Consider the following 26,094-nt stretch of genomic DNA (forward strand, 5'->3'; position numbering starts at 1 on the left):
GTGACTTCCCTGTTTAGTTTTCATCAACCTGCTTACCCTTTCTGAGTCTCAGTTTCTTCGCCTATGAAAATTAGAAGATCATCCATTTAATTTTTAATTGTGTAACTATTCAATGCATTTAAAATAGTGCTCAATATGTAGCACATGTGCAATGGTGATAGCTACTTAAAGGGTAAAAAGAAATCTGTTCATTGATTATGCTCCAAATTAATAATAATTATCATGTATTGAACCAGTTTATCTAATCCTTTATTCTTTATCCACTACAGAAATATTGATTACTTACTGAAGTTATATCAATCACACTGTTAGAACTAGTAATGAATAAAAAAGAAACAATTTCTCTTTTGATGTTATAGCTCCGTTAAATAGTTTATCTATTCCTGCTGTTGATTTTAGACAGTCTGAAGACCAAGCTTGTAGGGAGCTGGTACTAGTAACAAATTGCCCTGCAGTAAATGCACAGTGATGTACTAGTGTTTGGATGTTTAGGCAAACTTGCATGTAGACAAACACCCGAGTTTCCTAATACTCATGAAGAAACAAGGGCCTATAAAAATGTATGAGCAGCTCCAACACTCTTGATGGGTTTGGATACTCAGTTTAGCACTTTTATTAGTAGTAGTATATCTTTCAGTGTTCTAAGAAGCTTATTCCTTTCATCATTAACTCACCCAACAGATAGTGCTACAGTGCCTCCCATAATACAAAGCTTTCCATGTCTGCCAAATTCTGTGACTTATCTACAATAACAGAACTGTATTCTTTGCTTAGGTCTGCTTGTATCTTTCAATCATTTATCGTCAGGACTGAAATAGTAGTATCTCTCTTTAATAACAATTCTACAAGCTGGCATTATTATCTATATTTTACATGAGACTTAAAGCGCTTAACCAAGGTCATTGAGCAGGAAAATGGCAAAGCAAAGACAGAACCACAGATCTATGCGTCCTACAAGTTTCTCCCCTGCACTGTGTTCCCAATGGACAAGGCCAAGGAGATTTTGATTTTGACACAAAGATGTGGCTGTTTAAAGAATTACTTATAAAAAAAAATGGAGAGTAAGAATAGATAACACTTGGGCCAGGAGCATGGTTTAGTGGTAGAATGCTTGCCTTGCATGCACGAAAACCCTGGGTTCTATTCTTTGGTACCACATGCACAGAAAAAGCTGGGAATGGTCCTGTGGCTCAAATGGTAGAGCACAAGCCTTGAGAAAGCCCAAGGACAGTCCCCAGGCACTGAGATCCCCAGGACTGGTAAAGAAACAAGCAAAGATAGCACTAGAAGATGATGTGACCAAACCTAATCTAACCTTGCCTACAGGCCCTTTATGAAATGATGTTGGAGAGTGCAATCCAGTGAAGAATTAGGTCTAGTTTGGCTGGTAATCAATCAAACTTGCTGGTACTTAATTTCATGACATCCCCTAAAATAAAGCCCTCATGATTCAAATTCCCATTTCTTCAAGGTTGCAGTTGTGACTCTCTGCCAGTTCAGGAATATAATCACAGTCACTAAAACAGTATCCATAGAAGAAATTTGTAGACTGTAAAAATCTTTGCTGATTCCTGATAGTCTTTTCCCACATTTATACAGTGAGAACCTCTCCACTGATTATTGGGATTTTTAGTCCTCGGTCCCTCCTAACCCGCAGGAGGGATAGAGAGAACATGCCCCAACCAGGACAAGTCGAAAAAGGAGAGGGCTGACTGACTGCCCGCACCCAGCCCTCCCTCGCTGGAGGACAATCAGATGTGTCATAGAGACCCGTCAAGGCAGGAACTCGTTTATTGAGGAACTACATTGAGCTAATATAGGGTGCAGGAGCCTATCAGAACAAAGGTGGGCAGGGTGGGGGAGGTCCACGTGTTTACTCTCACTATAGGTCTCAGCAGAGAGTGATGAAGCAATAGCACATTCGTACCCAATGGTAATCAAGTCTCAGCAGAAAGTGATTCACAATACCGACCATATAGCTCAAAATTAGGCATGGTGTTCGTACATGACAGCTCATTTCTTTGTGGAGCTATTATAAAAAATGTAGTTATACATCACTGATTTCTCTTTACTTGACAATTTACAATTAAGCTTACAAGAAGAAGAAAAAACAACCATCTGCTGGGAACTTGGAGAAGCAAATGGCAGAGTTCCCTAGAGTAGAATATTGACCTATATGTTACCTTTATCTGAGTTACCCCTCTGGTTTACCTTCATGAGATAAATTGCAAAATTCTCCATCTCAAAGAGAAACATGGACTGACATTTAGTACATGTATAATGTTTTACAACTATCATTTTATTGAAATCTAAACTAAATTTTCAGTATCCAAAATAATACCTAATAGTCACTAAGCAGTTGTGCCTAATTTCTCCCTCCCCTCGGCGCCTGGCAACATCAATTTGCTTTTTGGTTTTATAGATTTAAGGATAAACTGGATTGAGTCTCTACTCAAATGTATATATTTGAAACCCTAACCTCTCATGTCCCTGAATTGGACCTTTAATGAGACAATTAAGGTTAAATGAGATCATCAGGGTAGAGATTTGATTCAATGGAACTGTGCACTTAAAAGATGATGACACATTAGAGTCCCCTTGTTTTCCTGTGAGGATACAGAGAAAAAGACAAACTTCTGCTGCTGCCAGGTGGTAAAGAACCCAATACACTTGTTTCCCCCTCCCCTGCATTCTAGACTTCTTGTCTCCTGAACTGAGAGAAAACATTGATATTGCTGCAAATGTTCAAGTACAAGTGCTTGTTTGTATGTCTGTTTTCAAGTCCTTTGGGCACATTCATACAAGGGGAGTTATAATATTTCTTGCAACTCTGAACTTTTGGTACTAAGATTCCTGAGGCTGTTTCTTGGATCCACAAAAAATAAAAGAAAAGAAATAAAAGAAGAATCCTTTGTTGGATTCTGTATGATGATCCCAAACACATTAGACCAATTCCTTTGGTGTCTTATAATAGGCATCTCCTGTTATGCTAAAGGTAGTTGCTATTAACTTGCTAAGCTAACACATAACAAGATTTCTACATTTTGAATATGGTATTAAAAGGAAAAACATTCTCAAAACTTCTCTTTGATTGCTTTCTAGTGGAGTGATGCATTCTGTTGACAGTAATCATTTCATGCCTGTACCTTAACGAGACTTTTATAGTGAGACTGGTGATCAGATTACCACTTACCTTTGGGGCCAGCCAGCATAGGACCTTGCATTTAGAGCATATACCAACTTGAAATGACTCCTCAAAGCTGCGACATGGCTCCACCTAGGCCCTCCTCAGCCCACAAAGCAATCAGAAGAAGAAGGTTAGAGAGACCCACTGCTGTTACTAGATGCTGGAGACATCAGCTGAATGTAGGAGATTAATGAATTATTTAATGAACCCCACAGGCATAGAGGCATAGTATATTGAATTTACTTTACTTTCCTATTCCCAGTATGTCTCATATTTAATTTCTATTCATTCCAGCTTGTTCTGGCTTTTTCTTTTAGCTTCTGATGGAAATGGTTCAGCTCAAGTCCATTTTGTTAAAGTGCTTTTCTTCTACTTTTTTTCTCTTTTAGCTTTCATTGTGTGTGTGTGGGGGGGGAGGGGTTCATTGTTATATTTCTACAGGTTTATAATATTTTCCAATCAGTCTTATGTCTTCTTTCTTGTTCTTTACTCTTCCCCAAATTAATTTATGTTTGACCCAATTTACTTTATGGTTTACTTTTTTCTCATGTATTTTTATTGTAATTAATAGAAGGGCTACACAATATTCACTAGATAGAAGGTGCATTACTTCACATACCTTGATACCCTTTCTCATATCTTGGTCCCCATTTCCCTCCCCCCATCCCCGCCCCTCATCTTGTTTTCCCCCTTCTCTCTCTGATTTCAAATAACCAAATATGCATATGTACAATGTATCCGATATAAAGGTGAAATACTATAACAATATGAGATAACCAAGGGACAGCAAATTTTGTGAAAGCATGGCAATAAGATTAACAAGCCTTCCTTCATGGTTTAATTTTGACCACTCCATTTTGAGAGGGCTTGTAAATCTCATTGCCAGGCTTCCACAAATGTAGCAATCCCAAGCCAGATATATAAATCGGTATTTAAAAGGTTATTATTCAATGATTAAAAGGTTCTCAACAATACAGTATGACAATAAAATTTACAAGACTCCCTTTAGTTGTAGCTAAAATCATTCCTTTGATAGAATATGGACTTACACACTCTTCCAAGAATACCTACTTTTTTATGAAATAACACGTGCTTTAATGCTGTGAAAGGGTTTCCACAAAGAAAACCAAGGCAATGCCTTGGTTTTAATCTCTCCAGAGACTTAAAACCACCTGTTTGACAATTTACCTAATTATCCCTTCTGCATTGTAAGCCTCACTGAATCTGCCAATAGTTCTCATGTTATACAATTTTCAACTTATTCTCTATTCTAATCTCTTCTAAAATGTGTATCTCTGTTCATACTATTCATTAAAAAGGATATGAGAAGAAACAGTGCATCATTTTGTTTGGCCATCAGGGAATAGGAAATGATCAGATCTTTTGTTCTATAACACGATAACCATGTTCTATTCTACCTGCCAATAAGCTGATTCTTTTGACTGTCATGAAGTTTCTAAGCTGCATGCATCTCTGTCTCTACCATTTCATACTTGTATTAATGTTTCTTTAACACTGGGGTCACAACATCCTATTGTTCCTATTAAATTTATACCATCAGACATACATGTTACTTCATCCTCCAATATATTCTAGATTTTTGCTTTCAACTCTTCTCTGTCCCTCTCAATGTGAGGGAAAACTCCTTCTTGACCTTGTTCTAAGATATTTCTCTTTCCTTTAGGCTAACTGGTCATTCGTGCAAGTGAGTCCTGAAAACTCTCTTTGCTAGCCCCCCACTCCTTTTTTTTTTTGCTCTATGTCTGAGCATTCTATCCCTTGAGTCACAGCACCACTTCCAGTTTTCTGGCAGTTTATTGGAGAAAAGAATTTCACAGACTTTAGTGTCCGGGGTTGGCTTTGAACTGGGATCCTCAGATCTCAGTCTCTTGAGTAGTTAGGATTACAGATGTGAGTCACTGCACCTGGCTTTGCTAGCCCTTTTATAAACTCCTCTCTGACAAGCATATTCTAGGAGGCTTAATTTTTAGAATAAGAAAAGTTAGCCTAGCATTCTACCATTGTTACTGATCACTAACTTGCCCTTCTTATGGGATACATCTCATCTTCCACACAATTCAGAATAAGAGGATATATGGAATACAAATCCTGAAGCTATTTTTGCACAACCGAAGCTGCTTGCAAATGTTCTTATGACATGGGCTCTTGAAGTCTTACCAGAAAAACTAATATTCCCCCATTTGCTGTAAATTTTAATACCAAAGAGAAGGCAATTGAGGCTGGATGTCTAAAGACTGAATCTCCTTTCTACTTGAAAGGCTTCCTATTTAGAAGTTTTAGTAGGGTCAGGAGATAAACATACTGACTGCAAAAAAAAAAAATGCTGACTGCAGGCTAAACAGGAAGATTTGAAACCCTTTCCTGATTAAGTGAGTTCTGTTATCTTAGTTGAGAAGTGGATTAAGGAAGGAAAACTTTTCTTGGATGGATTCTCCTTGAAATCAGGTTGGTGCCCTTTCCCTCATTGGCCCAGGTAGCCTTGATCCAAACTGTAGGGTGACCTCTCCCTCCTTCTGTTCATTTTTAAATATATTATTTTTGAACTACTGCTCCTATTTTAGCTCTTTCACTAAAATACTATCTCCTGGCCAGGTATATAACAAATTAAAGCAATTACAGAGAAAATTAAAGCAAATAGCTCCTTGACATTAAGGAAGAACATTCCATTAGCCTAATTATCAACACATATCACTTTGTGTAACATATCTGTGGTTTGAAATCAGTGTCTTCCAACTAATTTATTTATTTATTTATTTATTTATTTTTTAATTTTTTTATTGTAATTAGTAAAAGGGTTACATGATATTTGCCAGATAGAAGGTGCATTAATTCACATACATTGATACCCTTTCACATGTCTTGGTACCCATTTCCCTCCCCCCCCACACCCCCCACCCGTGTTGGTTTTCCCCCTTTCCCTATCAAATTTCAAATATCCAAATACAAATAAATTCAATATATCAGATAACAAAGTAAGATACTATACCAATATGAGATAACCAAGGGACAGCAAAGGAGATGAGAGACAACATAGTATATTAAGGACAACAATCATTCATTATATGGATTTTGTTTCAATTATTTTAGGGATTTTTCCTTTTTTATTGAACATAAGTGAGCAATGGCTTAACATTTTGGTGCATATTTCATTACATCTAGGGAATTTTTTTAAAAAAATGTATTTAAATAACTACTTCCTAATGTATTTATTGTGACTAAATTTTTATGTATCTTTCTGTTTTGCTTTGTACAGGTTCTGGGGCTTGAACTCAAGGCCTGGTGCTGTCACTGAGTTTTTGTGCTCAAGAATTATGTTTTACCACTTGAGGAACAGCTCCACTGCTGGCCTTTTGGGTATGATTAATTAGAGATAAGAGTCTCTTGGGCTTTCCTTACAGGATTGTCTTTGAAACATGATTCTCAGATTCTAGATTCCTGAGTAGCTACAATTACTGGCATGTGCCAGTAATTTTTATTAAGTGAGCAAATTTGCAACCATTAGCGTACATGATTATTTGTAGAAGTTGTCCAAATTCACTCTGAATGTGCTTCTTTCCCTATAGAGACCCTCAAGTCAAGTTCAATCAACCATATGGTTTCAGGACTAGGATACAAATGAATGGGGTTATGAGTCTCTAAGAAATTACATCTCCAATATGAGATAACCAAGGGACAGCAAAAGAGATGAGAGATAACATAGTACCTTAGAAACAACAATCATTCATTATATGGCTTATGTTTCTATAACCTAGAGATCCTTTCATTTAGTGTCCTACTATATGGCCTTTTGTATCAAGGTTTTGCTCTATTGCAAATCTCTGCTAGGAGACCCCAAGGTTTCTACTGATTATGACAAATGAGGGAAACCATTGAGTCTAAGTTCCTTTGAGTCTGGCTTACTTCACTTAATATGATCTTTTCTAAGTCTTTCCATTTCCTAACAAATGGGGTAATGTCATTCTTTCTGACAGGAGCATAGAATTCCATTGTGTACAAATATCAGCAACATCTTGTTGATCCATTCATCAATTGAGGGACATCTAGGTTGGTTCCATATCTTTGCTATGGTAAATAGTGCTGCAATGAACATTGTTGTGCTGGTGGATTTAGTATGTCTTTGTTTCTGGATGATTGGGTAAATGCCAAGTAGTGGAATTGCTGGGTCATAGGGAAGCGCTATGTTTAGTCTTTTGAGGAACTGCCATACTGCTTTCCATAGTGGTTGAACCAATTTGCATTCCCACCAACAGTATAGTAGTGATCCCTCCTGGCCACATCCCCTCCAGCATCTGTTGTTATTAGTTTTCCTGATCCTGGCCATTCTAACTGGAGTGAGGTGGAATCTTAGAGTTGTTTTGATTTGCATTTCTTTTATGACCAGAGATGTTGAGCATTTCTTCATGTGTCTATAGGCCATTTTTGTTTCTTGTTCAGAGAAGACTCTCTTTAAGTCTTTGGCCCATCTTTTAATGGGATGGTTGTTACTTTGGAGATTAGTTTTGGATTGATTCAATTTTTTGAGCTGTTGACATATTGTTACAGTATCTCACTTTGTTACCTGATATATCGGATATATTTGTATTTGGTTATTTGAAATTGGATAGGGAACGGGGGAAAACAAGATGAGGGGTAGGGGTAGGGGGAAGGGAAATGGGGACCAAGACATGTGAAAGGGTATCAATGTATGGGAATTAATGCGCCATCTATCTGGCAAATATTATGTAACCCTTCTATTCATTACAATAAAAAATATATGAAAAAAAAAGGAAATTACATCTCCACACATCTTTAGCCATTCACGTCTTTGGCGTGAACATATTGCAGAAGGTAACATTCTCTCTCACCTTAATGTTGCAGAGACACTCCTCCAACTTTTAACAACTTCAGAAAACTCAGGTCTTCCCTGTAAATAAAGCAAAGACCTTTTTGTAAAAAAAAAAAAAACAAAAAAAACTTAAGAATAAAAGAGGAAACTCTTTGGATTTTAAAATTGAGTATTTGCATTTGTAAAGAATGAGATTAGTAATAAAGTATGTTTTTATTTAAAATACCCTTGTATTGAAGTGTTAATTGAATGTTCATTTGCTGTTGCTGGCAGGACACTTAAGGCTTCTTCTGATAAGAGTTTTAAGTCAGAATTTTCAACTACAGTCAGATAATGAAATAGGGAAAAGACTTTAATTAGCTTTGCATGTTTTTAAATGACAGGTTTTCCTCTTCAAAATGAAAGAATACAAGTGAATATTAACTATCTCAGGGCCTTATGCTGCACTTGTGTGTAAAAGAAAAGAACTGTTCTGTCTAATTTTGTAATTAGCTTCACCATGGAAAAGACATCGCATGTGTAAAACTAAGGTCAAGATGGAAACCTCAAATCTATATCTTAGTTTAGGACATAATGTTTTAGTTGCAAAAACTACAATGAAGGATATTGGTAGCTATGTACCTCAATGTTGTACAAACATTTATTATTCTGATTGTATTTCAAGCTTTGTTCCACATGCAAGAGGTGTAAAATTGCTATGAGTCTACAGAAAGAATATAGGGAATTTGTTAAAATATTGGTCCCTTTTAAAGAAATTAGATCATTCTTTTTTTCAGATCTTAAAAACTATACATCCTCTCATTTTCTCCTTTTATGAAATTTTCACTGCCAGGAGGTGGAGAAGCCAATTTAACATTCAGGTACAGCATTCACCTAATTTAGATTCTTAGTAGAACAATTTCTCCCTTAATATCCAGTCCTCCCCAAGGACACTGCTCATCTCCAGAGCCCTCTTACGTGGAAGCTGTTTTCTCCAGCACATACCTCATTCTCGACGTTGGTGCAATGGGAAACAGGCAAGTGAGGTTATGCCTTTCTAGCTATCATTGCCACAGTGAAACATTTTCTCCCCTCACTAAGTACCAGTTTGTTATCTATTTCAAAATCAATCTTCCACACTTTGAAAGTTTTAACAACTAGCTTACTGTCACACCCTTTAAGATGTTTCCTGTTAGTATCCATTATTTCATAATATTGTATGGCTCTCAAATAATGTCATAAATATTCAAATGACCCTTGGCAGAAAAAAATTTTTTTTCTTATAGTTCTTTGCCTCCTTTTCTCCAAGGGGGGAGGTCTATCCTTTTCTCTTCACATAGTGACTCGGTTCTGGGTTATATGCTAGTCCTTACCTACTTATGAACAACGCCAAAAGAGTTCTCTACCTGTTCAGTCTCAGTCAGACACTCTAGACATCTTCTCCTTGCTTGGCTACTCCCTTGACTACATAGTACTTATCTATGTAAAACATCTATCCACTAATCTATCTAACCAGCAATCCTTCTATTGCTTATCTTACCAAGTTTTTAACAGTCATCTCATTTTCTAACTTTTCCATTGCCTATCATATTTTATTAGCAATCACTTCCTATTATTGATTACTCCCTTCCACTCAGTGTGACGCTCTTGCGTTTTGTGTACTACGGAAAAAAAATCCAATATACATTAAATCCAAATTTCCTTATTTAAAAAAATACATTACCCTCTAACAATAAGTGGATTCTTGGTGCTTCCCAGAGAGTGTATTACCTGTTTGTAGCTCACTTACTCTTCTGTGCTTCAGATGGCTATTTTGTACCTTGGCATTCTTCCCTCAGAATCCTAGCTCCCACTATGACTTAAATCTTTCTACCTATGTCTAAAGTACACAATCTGCCTATACTTCTGTTTTTGCAAAATGATTTCTATAGGAGGACAACTCCTTCACTGTGGGCTCCAGCAATAATTCTCTCTTCTAGTGCATAATTACTGTTCTCACTTTTCTTGCCAACATAAAGAAAAACTAAATATTCTCTCATTTAAAAAATACAACTCTTGTGTGGATTCCTCCTCAAAATTCTACTCTTTTGTTCATGTTTACCAAAAAAGTGCTCTAATGAGTGTCTAAATTTGCTGTCTCTACTTATCCCCTCCTCAATCTCTCGATACAAATCATGCTTTCTTCTACAACATTCTGCTAAAATGTTCTTGTCAAGAGCATAAATATCTTCTCCTTACTAAATGTAAAGATAAATTTCAGCGTTCATCTCATTAAATAAATGATCATTTGTTATCGATTTTTTTCAGTTGTATTTGAGGTTATCATTTTCCTAATGTTTTTCTCGTCTCTTATTGGTTCATTTCATTTCTTCATTCCTTCTACCTTCAAGTGTTGAACTATTCCAGGGCTCAGAATTAGAGCCCCTTAATCCTCAATGTAGAGTCAAACTGTTGGAGAATAAATTCAGCTTCATGTCTTCATGAAACAAATATACAATTTTCCAGAATTATATCTCTAGATGACTATTCTCTCCTAAACTAGAATGTGCACATTGGTTGGATGTGTATTCAATCCTTCAGTAAAACGTATTTTGATTCTGCTTTGGAAATGACTTTAGAATTTGAATTGTCAAGTAGCTAGTCTAAACTCTGAAGGCCCTGGAGAGTAAATAAATTAAGGAGATCCTGGGTGGCAGTCAGGTAGTAGGAAGAAAGGACATAAGCGTTCCATCTCACTTTTTAGAAACAGTTCCTACATGCATATCAAGAAATAATTAAAATTTTGAGAAATCTGCTTTCTTGAAAATGACAGAAGCAAGAATTCAAAGCAGCTAAATCATAATGGCTAGTATTAAGTAACAATATATATCCAGATTTAGTTGCTTATAATGTCTGTTAAAAAAAACTGATAGTATTTATGGGTCAGGAAACCAGTACAAATTAGCTGGATCCTTTATTGTTGACATCTCCTCCTGGGATGTATATCCTTTCAGGTCAGGAGTGTGAAGGCCACTCCTCTATCTTCAATGCTATAAGCAGAGTCATTCCTACAGAAGCTACTCTGAATACCCTGGAGACAATGATAGAATGACTTTGTTTTTGTTATGTTTTATTTTGTTTATAGTCTATCATATTGTGTAGGGTGAGGACTTTACTATAAACTACTTTATGTATTTTGATTTAATTTTATTCTTTGGAAAAAGTATCAAGCCTAGCTAGTATGGGGTCAATGTGTAAAGTTCCAGCTACATCACAGAAGACATGAAGATATTGCTTTCAAAGCCTTCCTCAGACAAAAATACAGATCTGATCTGAAAAATAACTAATGTGGACATGGCTTCATTGTCAGAGTACTGGCCAAGTAAGCATGAGACCTCAAGTTCAAACTATAGCAATAAAAAAAATGCAACCAAAGAATCCATTGTAAATAAATGGTCTTTTTAAGCTAAGATTTAAATGATGTTTATAATTAAAGAAGATTTGGATACGTAGAAATAATGGCAAAACTTAACATTTATTGACTATTTAGAGCATCTCCTTTTACTCTCACAATATTTTGAATGGTAAGCATTTCACAAATATCGGAAAATAAAGCATTGAAATAATCTAGCAAAAATATTATCACCAGCAAATAACAGAGTTAAGTTCAAAACTAGGTAGAGCTTATAATCTTAATTTTCCTAGTCCTTTTTTTCCCTAAGTGTGGTATATAAATCTGTAAAGAATAAAATAATTCACTAGTAATTATGCAAGATTCCAAACTTAAGGTTAACTTCTGCTGAATACCGAACAAAGCTAACAGACTTGTTTCAATAATCACTAACAATGTGACTTTAAGTGGTTTATTATGCCAAACTTCTGTTTCTTTAGTCTCCAATTAGGTTGCAACAAAAGAGGATTAGATATAGCAATGCACAACAAACTGGAAACTTCATTTGCTTTCCAGCTTGTACTAATGGGTGGTGTCCTTTGTGTGGTTTCTCTCAATTTATGATCAAGTGTTTCTCCATTTCATTTTAAGTTCCCTGGCCATTACGTATTCTGGCCATTTCCTTTATGGGAATGCTCATGTGCTCATTAGAAAGCAGCCATCATAGGAAGGCCTCAGGATCTGTCTATCCTGAAATCATGAATAGTAAGCGACAGTCTCATGATATGCACTACTCGCCCTCTGCTTTCTTTCCAGGTGGATGGCTCATACTCTTGACCACATTTCTGCAGATGGTGACAGCTTGCCCTGCATCCTGTGTGATATGCTCCAGAGATGTAACTCTCTGTCACCAGCTAACCTATGTAGTAGGTAATACAACAACCCTATAAAGCAGTGGGCAGAATGCCCAGCCAACTCATTGCCATTGCCATTTATTGCATTGATTGCTGTCTATCTCCAGCATGAATGATGAAAACTTTCACAGGTTCTGCCTTTTACAGTAACCAAACAAACTACTAACAGTATTTTCTTTTCTTTTCTTTTCTTTTCTTTTTTTGCCAGTCCTGGGCTTGAGCTCATGGCCTGAGCACTGTCCTTGGACTTTCTCAAGGCTAGAGCTCTACCACTTGAGCCTCAGCACCACTTCCGGCTTTTTTCTATGGATGTGGTACCGAGGAATCAAAGCCGGGTCTTCGTGTATGCTAGGCAAGCACGCTACCACTAGGCCAAACTCCCAGCCCTAGTATTTTATTTTCTTCTTCCCTATTATCTCAGCTATTACTGTAGGAGGACTTTCAGAAGTAACAGGGATATTTACATTGCAAAACAATTGTGCCATTTAATATGGCACATCCTCAAAAAAACATACAAAAAATTAGATCATTTTAATTCTGTTTTTGCCCATACTTTGTTCACATTTGAACCCTTTCACCAACTGAAAAAAATTAAATGAATCGGAAACCTGAACTGCAATTGTTCAGCATTAGTAAGATTAAGTGATGTATCAGTGAAACAGATTATTATCACAGTACATCTCATTTTGAAAGTCTGGTCGTTTTTTATTGGTGGTAAATGAGCTGTACAAATGCTAACAAGATACACTGCCTGTATTCATTACATATTGCTTGCTTAAGTCAACAATTTAATAAGACACCTTATTAACAAATTTGAGGAGAATGTGATTTACATTCTGATATCCAAGAAGAGATAAACAAGTTATAAGTTCTTCCATTCTGCCAGTGGGAAATGTTTGGTCAGCCTGAGTTATGACAGAGTCAAAACAGATCATTTCTTTCATATCTAAAATCCAAAAATGCTCTGAGAATTAGGAAGTAAACATTATCATCATTGCTGACAAATGAGAAAAGGTTTCAAGGTTAGTTGGCATGAATATTGTTCCCAATCAGTGTTGAAAATACTTAAACATGTGCAATTTTCAACCCTCTAAAATTCCCTTTTATACAGATTTTTCTTCTTTTTCTCTTTGCTAGTATGTGGGTGATCTCGCATAGTTGATGTGTGTATGAAGTAAACATTTTTCATCTACATTGCTACTTTATATATTCCTCATTCACAGAATGTCACATGTAGTAGCTTCTGTCTAGTTCCAGACAAGAAGTAATTGACAGAAATAATAGCTTGCTCATTCAGAGTCTACAAATCCCCAAAAGACTGGAGGGCCCATAGAAACAAAACTCATGCATCTCATACAAAAAACAATGAGAAGTACCAAGTCACAAACTGGCTGGGATTAATAGAATTCAAATAATCAATAACAAATGCAAAACAACACAGCACAACAAAGCAAATATCTGGTTTAATCCTTCTTGCTACTGGGTGAAAAACAATTCTTCCAAAAGAAGGCATTCTGAGACTCCTTTGTATTTTACTTAAAAAAAAAATCTCTTTGTTTCAGCTCCACAGCCTGAATTTCATAAGGGAATTACAATTTGCTTCCACCATGGCTGACTGTTCTAATATCACCTGTAGACCACCCTGGGATAATGGACTCCTTCATTTTTATGACACTGTCATTTGCAGTCAAAACAATTTTAGCATGATAAAGATGTGCTACAATAACTCCTGATTATAATACGTCTTTATTGAGTTAAAACGCTTTGATTTCTAATGACAGAGCAGTGATCGCTCTGAGGTGATTATGGTGAAGGGATTTAACAGTTGGAAGTCCTGACTACCACCTGTCATCACATGACGGGCTTCATTGGAGGGAACAGATAGAAGACAGGAGGCCAAGGTGGCCTCGACTATAATGAGAACCCCACAGACAGATCTTCAGGTTGTCTGGAGAGAAAATAGATCCTTACCAAGTTGCCAACTTTCTTTAGCCTCGAGGTAAAATGCAGAAACCAACCGCTCTTTCTCATTACCCACACTGCCCCTTACCCACAACTTGTTTGAGAGATGATTGACTTCACAGCATAAATACACATTGTGTGTGTGTGTGTGTGTGTGTGTGTGTGTGTGTGTGTGTGTGTGTGTATGTGTGTTGCAGGGGGTTCTCTGAAGCTTAGGCTTAAGCTCAGTTCCTAGATGAGTCTGTACAGCAAAGACAGAACAGGAAGCAGTGAATATCCAGCTTCAAAGGGAGGATGCCTTAAAAAAAACCACCCTCCAAACAACATCAATGACAATAATCTCCAGCACTGAATTAATATTGACATCTACAGGGACAGATGGGTTTATGCTTCTCAAACAAATATGTCACAGTCACAGAGATTACAAAAATCCATCATTCTGACAAATTGCCAGCTTCCTTCTCAAATTTAGAAGTCAGAGAGTCGTTTTCATTTTGTGTATTGTTCCTATTCAGGGAATGCAATTGCTCAGAAGGTGTCCATGCCTTCCTTTGTTTTCATGGCCTCTCCCACTCGTGGGCATCCTGCCTCTAGTCTCTGCTTTTCTTCCCCACAGCAGCCCCTGCGACCACGAGAGTTCTCATCGTCACCGATGGCTACCTCTCCTCTGTAGAGAGCACAAACCTGTCTCTCTTGTTTAATCTTACCCTGCTCTCTCTGGGCAGGAATGGTATTGAGAGGATTCAGGAAGACGCTCTGTATGGTCTCACCAAGCTGCAGACGTTGTTACTGGAGCACAACCGCATTTCCAGCTCTGCTCTCCCGGATCACACCTTCAGCAAGCTGTCTGGTCTGAGGGTGTTGGTACTGAGCAACAATGCCCTGAGCACCTTGAGAGGGGCCTGGTTCCATGCCACCCAGGCCCTGACCCGGCTCCAGCTAGATGGCAATCAGATCACCAATCTCACAGACGTTTCTTTTGGGGGCACCAATCTGCACAGTCTCAGGCATCTGGATGTATCTAACAATTTAATTTCCTTCATTGAGAAAGATGCCTTCCGTCCCCTGCCTCAATTGCAGGAAGTGGATCTGTCCCGGAACAGGCTGACCCACATGCCTGACGTTTTCACTCCACTGAAGCATTTAAGCCTCCTCAGCTTAGACAGGAACCAGTGGAGCTGCTCTTGCGACCTCCACCCCCTGGCCCGCTTCCTGAGAAACTACACCACGTCTTCTGCTCACACACTCAAGAATGTCAAGGAATTGCACTGCCTGTCTGCTACTGCAGCTGGGGCCCTGGCAAGGAGTGTGCTGAGGCTGTCTGAGAGCAACTGCGAACCCAAGGCTCCCGACTCCACCACTCTGGTTGTGAAGGACAGACGTCCTCTTCTCCCAGGGCAGGATGTGGCCCTCATGGCTGTCCTGGGCTTTGCAGGTAGGCAGGTCACCCTATGCAAATACTTCCCCTTTTTCTTTTCTTCCTCTTCCCTCCTAGCCTGGCAGGAGGGTTAAATCCATGGTCTCAAGCTTGTGAGGCTAGGGTTCTGACTAGTCATAGCACATATCTAGCCCTGTTTCTGCTGGTTATGTTGGAGATGGAGTTTAGAGAAATCTTCCGCCCTCTGGCTCTCAGCCTCCTGAGTAGTTAGGATTACCTTTAGGAACCAACCACCAATGCCTGACTCCTGTCCGTATTTTTGAAATACACCAAATGATGTCTTTCTCAGAAAACTGGGTACTTTAAAAAAATTGGATTATTGTCTGGCTTCAGCAAACAGAATATTCTCTTCATGAGGTTTTCAAGACCTAATGCAACAACACAAGACCTAAACCATAGCAGTAGTAGATTTATGTGTGTTACATGTGCCTAAATAGTTGTACCACAGGAAAGGGAGGGAACCACTAGAAAACAGTACCTGTTGAAGGAAGTTGTGGCATTGGAGATATCTTTAAAGGGAAAAATGGAGGCCTAGGTCTCCATCTCTGACTCTTTGTCTCCTGGCTGAAGTAAATAGCTTTATTCCACCACAAGGTCCCTACAGTGATGATCTACCATATCACAGGCCCCCAAACACAGAAGCAACTGACTGTGGACTGAATGTATGAGCAAGCATAAACTTTTCCTCCTTGTAATTTCATTTTCCCGGGCACTTTATCACCATAACAGAGAGCAGATTATATAAGCAGTAATGTAAATAGTAATAAGTACTGTAAGCAGTAATCACAATCACTACAATGACAATTCACTGACTTTTCACTATATTATCTCACTTAGTCCTGGGTAGTATGAACTATATTCCTTTAATAAAAGAGGAAAAACTAAAGCAGACCTATTGAAGCACACCCAAGAAAATGTATTGGGATGGAATTCAAGTCCAAAGTTTATTGATTCCATTCAAGAAATGGACTGTTTCAATAATGTTATTCCCTCTCCAAAGTTGAACATATTATTATTTTCTCTCTTTCTCTGTCTCTCTGTCTCTGTCTCTCTGTCTCTGTCTCTCTCTGTCTCTGTCTCTCTCTCTGTCTCTCTCTGTCTCTGTCTCTCTCTGTCTCTGTCTCTCTCTCTGTCTCTCTCTGTCTCTCTCTCTCTCTCTCTGTCTCTCTCTCTCTTTCTCTCTCTCCCTCCCTCCCCCACCATATTTTAACATGTTAAAACCCCTGTTTTGGAATCAACTGTAGTCTGGATTCTGGCAACAAAATAGTTATAATCTAAGTTTAGATATACCTTAGTAGAAATTAGGTTTAAATCTGAGTAGAGATTAAGTTAATTTTATAGCACTGTCCAAGCATATGTTATGCAGTGAACTATAAGAGTATTGTAATGTAGATAGACATAGAGAGATAGACATAAACCTCATCCCTCCCTCGTCTTTCACTTACTTCCTCCCTCCTCTTTGCTTTCGAAAACAATTCAGCTGGTGTATTTTTCTATTTTCATACATTTTTCTGTTTTCATTCTTCCTCTCTACCCTCTCTCCTCCTGCTGATGCTCAATCCCCAGTGGAGTTTATTTTACCTTCCTGTTTTTCTTTTTTTTGTTGTATATTAATTGTAGAAATGTGTTTTTATCATGATTTTATTCAGGCATATCTTTTGTTTCATTTAATTTATATGTTTTTATTACTATTTCTTAATTGTAAAGGATTTCATTGTAACTTTTTCTTGGCCAATCCTGGTTGGAATTCAGGGTCTGAGCACTGTCTTTGGGCTTTCTCAAGGCTAAAACCCTACCACCTGAGCAACAGCACCACTTTCAGCTTTTTCTATGTATGTGGTATGGAGGAATCGAACCTGGGTCTTCCTGCATGATAGGCAAGCACTCTACCACTAGGCTAGACTCTGGGCCCTCATTGTAACATTTTTATAAACCCATTCATTATACAGCATCATTCTCACTCCTTCTCCAAAGTTTTCTTAACCTTCTTCCATCTTCTAATACAACTTCAACAACTTTTAACATTCTACTGTTACATATGCAAATAAACCACTTGAACCTTATTCCTTCACTTTCCCGTTTTCACTCCTCCCTCCCTTCCAGAGGAGGGAATAGGCTTGTCCCACTCCCAAAGTGAGTGTTTTCAGCCACAGACTGAAAATGTAGCCCTCCTTTACAGAATCTGTAAGGATACCAGTACAGAAGGGAATGGAATGTGGAGCGGGGTCTGCCTCCTCATTCTGCTTAGCTCCAACAGGGGAGGGCAGACAGTGAATAGGCTAAGTGAGTGATTGGACACAACTTTCTACTGTTACACGTGGTAAGAGACAAAGAAGATAACTGTGCAGCCTAAGTTGTGGGGACATGGCTCAGAGGCTCTTGCTGGAGGTTCTGGGTAGTTGAGAGCATCCGTTTGTCAAGATGGGAAAACATTGGGTGGAAAAGTGGAGTGCCACCAGCTTGATTTGAGAAACACTGTTCCTTGCAGCTGTGTCAGAAACCAAGCACTGCTTGTATAGCACAGAAAATGATAGTGCCAGGCTGTCTGCAGTTGAATGCCATTCATTTTGTCATGGCTGTTCATGAAAGAGAACGATCTTTGCAATATGGGGGGAAATGTTACCCAAATCAAAATATCAAAAACCAGAAGTAGCATCCAGAAAATTGTACTGATGTAGACTGTGATGAAAAAGATGCAGGAAGTAGCACTGTGGCTCAAGGAGCAGAGTGATAGCTTGAGCTAAAGAGCTCAGAGACAGTGCCCAGGCCCAGAGTTCAAGTCCCATGACAGACAAAAAAATAAATACAAATTAAATAAGCACAGATAGGAGAAAATGTTATAAGCTATCATTATAAGTTTATAGAAAGGCTAAGAGGTGTGTTTTAAGACAACTTAGAGTTTGAAGCAAATGTGGAGAATAATGGAAAAAATAAGGCTAGGAAAGAAAGGAATTGTAAGATTGTATGGAATGTTGAATACCAAGGATTCTGTTTTTTGTTTGTTTTTTGTTTTTTTTTTTTGCTAAAGGTAAGTCAATGGACTGGCAGTTGGTAAATCTTTAGGGATAAATAAAATATGACCATAATATATGGATTAATGTATCTTTTAGGGAATGGAGGTTAGCATATGTGAGACTTTCAATGTAGACTAATGATATTCTATTTTTATTTATTATGAGAAAGAGAAATAGGAACTAAGAATTTTTCTAGGTTGAAAAACAACTCTACCATGGAATTATTTTTTTTTGGATTAATGTTAGTCTGTGAAAGGCCCCTTTTATTTCCTACCGGAGACCCCAGATGGGTTGTTATAATTTTTAATATATATAAAAAGACTGCTCCAAACTGGAAAGCAGAATGTCAATTAAAATAGCCTCTGCTCGGCCTGATAGACTTCCCACCCATTCTGATGCCCTTCAAGCCATTAACCTTCATATTTGTGGATTTCACATTTAGTGATTTATATGTCCCTTCCTATAATGTTATCTTTTCATGGTCTCTCTATTTGTCACAGGAGCTGTTGGTCTCACTTGCCTAGGTTTAGTTGTATTTAACTGGAAACTCCAACAAGGCAAAGCAAATGAACGCACATCAGAAAACCTTTGTTGCAGAACCTTCGATGAATCCCTGTGTGTTCATGAAGCAAGAAATTACCACACTATGGGATACTGTAACTGCCACTTAACTCAAGAAAATGAGATAAAGGTCAGGTCCATTGTGGGGTGCCGAAAGGAAATGCCACTTTTACAGGAAAGCAGCCATCAAGTAACATTGGCCTCTGAGTCCACAGCCCTTGATGGATCATTTAGAAACCTGAAAGGGAAGGACCATGAGGCAGACAGCACTTTGCTTTGCCTGGATGGTAGACTGCTGGAGACAGGATGCTCAGAGCCTCCTGGGAAAAGGGCAGCTGTTAATGATACAGGCTTAGTTACAATACATGGTCCAGGGAGAGTTGAAAAGATAAGAAAGCTCAAGCCTGTGGACATTCAGTCTCAAGCCCTGCCACAGCAGGAATCAGGAAAAATAGGTGAGTTTATGTTGCTTTAGAAAATTCCAATATGATTTATCCTGAAAGGAGGGAAGCTCTTTTAATTTCCTCAGCATTGGATTGCTACAGAAATCACTAGGAATCACTGCAATGAGCGTGCTCTCTCTCTCTCTCTCTCTCTCTCTCTCTCTCTCTCTCTCTCTCTCTGTCTCTCTCTCTGTCTCTCTCTCTGTCTCTCTGTCTCTGTCTCTGTCTCTCTCTCTCTCTCTCTCTCTCTCTCTCTCTCTCTCTCTCTCTCTCTCTCTCTCTCTCTCTCTCTCTCTCTGTTTTTTTCCTCTCTCTAACTTCATGTAAGCTGGTGGGCATGGGGGGACCAAGTGTGGATGGGACATTTCTGCCCTCAGAAGCTTAGAATATATTTTCTGTTTACTTAGTTTTGAGACTCAAAAACGAACACTATTTTTTTTTCTTAAAGAATGAGAGCCCCTTTAAATAGCAATAGTGTAGTTAAGATTTATGAGAGGGTAGGTATCAGCTTTCATTCCAACATTCTTTGAGCTCTTATGCCAATTCTGCAGTAAGCAACCTCCTCGGAGCATGACATGTGAGAAGAATGGGCCTTCAAACACTAGTGATTCATTTCAGGAATGATGTCAAGAAACATACTTGGCTTGCTGAGCTGTCAAGGATGATAACTTCCTAGTTCAGGAAAGTCAGGGCTTAATTCATTGTCCCATGTTGAGAGCCAAGTGAATCTGGTCGTGACATCTACCTACTGCACACGGATGATGTCAATATTTAGGTGGAGGCAATGAATTAAATGTCTTTCTGACTATGGTACAGTGGTGATGTTTTCAGACTCAGCAGCAAAAACTTTAACAGTTGCTCTCTAGAGGTTCCTGTCACTTGTTGGAGCTGGCCTTACTGCAAGCCAAGTTTTCTCTCAAAATATGGATGACAGAAGTACTGTACCAACAAGTTTGTAGCTTGGGGGCTTGGTCCTAAGGGTGGAGTTGGGAACAATTGGAGAAGAAGGAAACTGTACTATTTTCTTATGTTACTTAAGGCAGAAAGGGAGATTTTTCCACTTACTTTCTCATGTTCCAGCTCTGGTCAAGTTTGGGGAAGTGATGATTTGACACAAGGGAATTAAGCCACAGAAAGCAACATCCCCTTAGAAACTAACGAACGCTGCTTTTGTTTTATTAAAACAATAAATAATATTTGAGAAATAAGCATTTAACTTTTCAAAGTCATTTCAGCTTTTTGCTTTATCTGAAGCCCTTACTTCTCTGTGGGAAACTTTCATATCATAGAGAAGATGGTTTCTTAACTATTTTCAAACCAGTCTCTCATTTTACATGGAGAACATATGTTTGACATGTCAATGCAGTTACTTTCTTTTTGGTCATTCATGGAATTTGAACTCAGAGCCAGGATGCTATCCCTAATCTTTTGCTTTCAAGGCCAGCACTTCACATCTTTGAGCCACAGCACCATTACTGGATTTCTGATAGTTAATTGGAGATGAGTCTCACAGAGTTTCCTGCCCAGGCTGGCTTTGATCTATGATCCTCAGATCTCAGTCCCCTGAGTAGTTAGGATTACAGGCCTGAGCCACCTATGCTTGACAATACAATTTCTTTGACCATACATCTGAAATTGTGTCACATGAGAAGCATTCACTAGAGCTGTAGAGGGCAAGTATTTAGGAGAAAACACCCAAGGCCACACTTGGTTTGGTGGGGATGTCAGCAAGGAGACAACATCTCTATATTTGTGCCTTGCAGCTTGGAAATACAGAATTACAGACTTTCAGGGAGCGAGAGGACTCTAAAGATGATCTAGCCATACAGTTCTATTTATCTTTGCATTTCATAACTCTCAGAATCTGATAAATTCTTTCCCCAGCATATTTTGAATATTCACATAAGGCTCTCATCTAGTCAAAATTTCTAATAACACATGGAGTAAGTAGTTTCTCCAAGGTTACCCACCAAGTTGATAACAGATCTTAGATTATAGTTAGATGGTAGTCTGGGGCTTAGTTCATGTCTTCCTCTTCCTTCTTAATATAAATGCTTCCTTTTCCTTTTGACTAAAACAGTTTCATGAAACAGGAAGAAGTACATTGTAACATATTTTATGCTGAGTATTCATTATGGTTAAGAGGATATAATTCAGTATCAGACAGATGAGTTCAGATCCTGGATACATCATTTAGCTGATATCTAAGTAAGAAAGAAACTAGGCTATCTTTCCATATACCTGTTTACTAAACAAATATTAATGAATGTTGTGTAAGTTAGAGGAAAAAATTCAAAAAGTATTCTTTGCACTTCAATGATACAAATAGTGTTTCTCTTACTATATTCAGTTGTGATGCGAATATTCTGAAATATTGTGGTCATTATTTTCTTAATATTCTATTTTCAATAGGAAATGAGTACAGAAAAAAATATTGTGCCATTTGTGAAGGATTTCTTTTATTATTCATCTTTAAAGCTAAAATAACAATACCTAACCTAAACATATTCAACTGTGAAAACATTCATATTTCTAATTCTACAACTTCTAAGTTAGCTTTAGAGCTAATTGAAATGTGGCTGTGGAGAGTGTCACTACAATCACAGTACAATGCCAAAGAGCCTTAGTGAGGTTGGTTAAAAATTAGGAAATATTCAAGAATTTTCATAATCAAGGGAGCCCATTTTTATACTTTTTGTAAGGTTCCTATGTCTTTTTTGTTTGAACTACTAAAGATCTGTCCAATGCTAAATTCCCACATTTATTGTTCAGCAGATATCAGCACTGACACATTTAGAAGAATATATGCAACATCTGTTTCAGCCTTGGCAAGAGAAAGTCTTAAAAGGCATTTAACCAATGGATTGTGGCAGTCTTCAATAGAAAAAGAAGACAATGGCTTACAACCTCATAGGAAGAGACATTTTACTACAAGCTCACCATCCAACCCTTGGGAGCCTAAGAAACTCCATGTACAAAGGTTCTTACACAAGCCTAGATCAAAATATGATGATTCCCGAAGACTGGTAAAATGCAGTAAGCCTAACATATTATCAGTCAAACAAGTCCCTTATCTGTAAATATGTGACCTGTGATCAATTTCAAGATTATATGAAGAAAAAGAAGCCAAAATATAGAGAACATTCCAAGTCTGAGAAAGAGCAGATCCAAATTAACAATGCAATAGAAAAGTTTCTTTTGAATGAGGATAATATAGGCTCCCCAAGGTTATCAACAGAACTCAAGAAAATGCATTGCACAAAGAGAGCCAGCTTTCATCAGCCTGACTTTGTAGCCCTCAAAAGCTTGCTATCACCTGAAACATCCACTCATCAGAAACTGCAGGAAAATCAAAGTAATCAAGTACCTATTTTGCATCTCACCAACGCTGGAGGGGAAAAAGAAGGGAGACCATGCTTGTCTGATTCACAGATTCTGAACAAGAGAACCAGGCCATTGATCAAAAGGGTTAAGTTAAATTTACATCCTTTTAAGAAAGTCAGAATCCATCCAGAAAGATCCTTGCCTGAGCTTCTCAAGAAGCATAAACAAGTATTGTTACCACCTAAGATGTTATCCAAACCTTTGTCGGAAAAGGTCAAAAGAAATCCTGAATCTTTGGGGAGTTTTTGTCAACAGCCAGAGAGTAATAACTCTGTTAAACCTTCTTCAAAAAGACAGTCTCTCAAACACTCAAAACAGGCCCCATGTTGCAAAAGAAATACTAAACCAGCCCCACCTGTTGGTGCTGTCACTGTGTCTGTAGACCACCAGAGCTCTGGAGAGAGCAAGTGTTACTCAGCTGGTCAGGTTCCTAATGGAAACACAACATTGCCTCAGTGTGCAACGAGGAATCATGAGCACCTACCCTCACACATTTCACCCTCAGCTGAGCAAGAGCAAAGTGCAGCCCAGCTCCAAGTGGAAACTTTGGGTTATTTACCCAGCACTTTGGAAAACAACACTTTACCATCTCCACATCCCAGGGGTGTGATTGACCAGGAAGCAAAAGAGTCCGGTAAGCACACAGACCAGTTCAAATCAAACACCAACCAATTAAATCAGTGTTCTTTGTCCTTGAAGAACCAAACATATCTTCAAGGTACACACCCACCTGACCCAAGTAACAAGAAATACACTTTAGGTCAGGATCAAGCTTTGTTACAAGAAGAGAAATCATCAAGTAACAAAAAACTTGGAAATAATGAAATACCAATAGCGAGAGTTAAAAAATCGCATCAAATTATGCAGCAGTGTTCTATGGATAAAGGAAGACGTCATGTAGGACAATCTCTTCCTAACACAGAATTGTATGATTCTTCACTCAATTCCTGGACACACTCCAAGAACAACTCACCAACAAATTCTATCACACGCCAAAATAGAACAGAGCTTCCCAAACACAGGAGTTCTTCTCCTGTTTGTAGGCAAGCTTCTTGGCTTCTTACCAATAGCAGTGAGAAGGAAATTGACAGCACAAATGCATTCCCCAGAGATGACAGCAATGAAGCCCTAGAGAGAAAGCTAGCAGAGAAAGACACATTTTATGAAAGCAGGATGAGTTCTAGTCCCATCATGTGGATCACACAAATGACCCCGAACGACACGACCAAAGAAAGGTCACAGACTGTGGAAAATGGAAAAGGTGAAACACATGTATTATACAATCTAGGTTTGATGGACACCATAACTGTGAATGACTTTGGTATCCTAACTTCTCATAAAGTGCAAAACACAATACTCCAGGATGAAATAGCTATTCAAAACAACAGTAATGTGCAGGATGGGAAAGAAATTCAAAGTGTTCCATCAGATGAAGACTATTGTGTACACAGAAAAGGGGCTGTGGAAATGGAGACACAAGATGTGCTTTGCCTATCATTAGAGTTAAAAGACAGTAGTTTTAAGGCAGAAAACGAGGTGTCTCTAGTTCCTGGCAATATAAATGAAGTTGAGAACACTGCTGCAAAGCTTGCCGTCCTCTCCCCATCTGCCGAGGATGCTACCAAATCACCTTTAGAAGCAGTGAAGAGTGAACACAACAACTCAAACAATCATAATTTTCTACATTAGCTCTCTTCAAAAGAACACACAGACTTCTTCCTAGCCTTCACATGCAGTTTACACTGCATTGTTTTAAAGAACAAATCCTCAGATATTCTTCATCAATAAATGAGAAATTCACTGTTGACTATAAGACATACACACGCACACACAAACAAAGGAGTCACAAAATATGTCTAATACAAGTAGGTGATCAGGCTTCTTCAAAAAATTAGAAAAAAAATTTTTTTTTCAAAACTGTGTCTAGGGCCAGGAGTGTAGCCTAGTGGTAAGAGTACTTGCACAGTATGCACAAACCTCTAGGTTTGATTCCTTGGTACCACATAAAGAGAAAAAAGCTGAAAGTGGTGCTATGGCTCAAGTGGTAGAGTGCTTTTCCTTGAGCATATCTAAGGACAGTGCTGAGTTCAAGCCCAAAAACAAAAACAAAAACTATGTGTCTATTGGAATGCTCCACATCTCTGGTCATAAAAGAAATGCAAATCAAATCAACTCTAAGATTCCACCTCACTCCAGTTAGAATGGCCAAGATCAAGAAAACTAGTAACAACAGATGCTGGAGGGGATGTGGCCAGGAGGGATCACTACTACACTGTTGGTGGAAGTGCAAACTCGTTCAACCACTCTGGAAAGCAGTATGGCAGTTTCTCAAAAGACTAAACATAGAACTCCCCTATGACCCAGCAATTCCACTACTTGGCATTTACCCAACCATCCAGAATCTAGGGCATACTAAATCCACTAGCACAACAATGTTCATTGCAGCACTATTTACCATAGCAAAGATATGGAACCAACCTAGATGTCCCTCAGTTGATGAATGGATCAACAAGATGTGGTATTTGTACACAATGGAATTCTATGCTGCTGTCAGAAAGAATGACATTACCCCATTTGTTAGGAAATGGAAAGACTTAAAAAGATCATATTAAGTGAAGTAAGCCAGACTCAAAGGAACTTAGGCTCAATGGTTTCCCTCATTTGTCATAATCAAGTAGAAACCTTGGGCTCTCCTAGCAGAGATTTGCAATACAGCAAAACCTTGATACATAAGGCCATATAGTATGATGCTAAATGAAAGGACCTCTAGGATATAGAAACAAAAGCCATATAATGAGTGATTGTTGTCCTTAATGTACTATATTATCTCTCATCTCTTTTGCTATCCCTTGATTATCTCATATTGTTACAGTATCTTACTTTGGATAGGGAAGGGGGGAAAACAAGATGAGGGGTGGGCGTGGGGGGAAGGGAAATGGGGACCAAGACATGAGAAAGGGTATCAATGTATGTGAATTAATGTACCTTCTATCTGG

At 38.3% G+C, this 26,094-nt stretch overlaps 2 protein-coding genes across 2 annotated transcripts in view; one reads left to right on the forward strand and one right to left on the reverse strand.

Moving 5' to 3' along the window:
- Window positions 1-1,450: 1,450 nt before the first annotated feature.
- Window positions 1,451-26,094, reverse strand: part of Tnni3k (TNNI3 interacting kinase) — a 262,734-nt gene continuing 238,090 nt past the window's right edge. The window contains 4 exon segments of the mRNA XM_090333972.1: window positions 1,451-1,517; window positions 3,194-3,360; window positions 8,053-8,084; window positions 8,087-8,111. Of these exon segments, the coding sequence (XP_090190098.1) occupies window positions 1,451-1,517; window positions 3,194-3,360; window positions 8,053-8,084; window positions 8,087-8,111 (291 nt within the window).
- Lrrc53 (leucine rich repeat containing 53) lies at window positions 12,234-24,787 on the forward strand. The gene is given in 5 exon segments (XM_090333640.1): window positions 12,234-12,312; window positions 14,875-15,693; window positions 19,211-19,706; window positions 22,470-22,761; window positions 22,763-24,787. Coding segments are annotated over 5 exon segments (3,711 nt in total).

The sequence above is a fragment of the Megascapheus bottae genome, chromosome 6, assembly GCF_031878675.1.
Source record: "Megascapheus bottae isolate mThoBot1 chromosome 6, mThoBot2.hap1, whole genome shotgun sequence".
Classification (NCBI taxonomy): domain Eukaryota; kingdom Metazoa; phylum Chordata; class Mammalia; order Rodentia; family Geomyidae; genus Megascapheus; species Megascapheus bottae.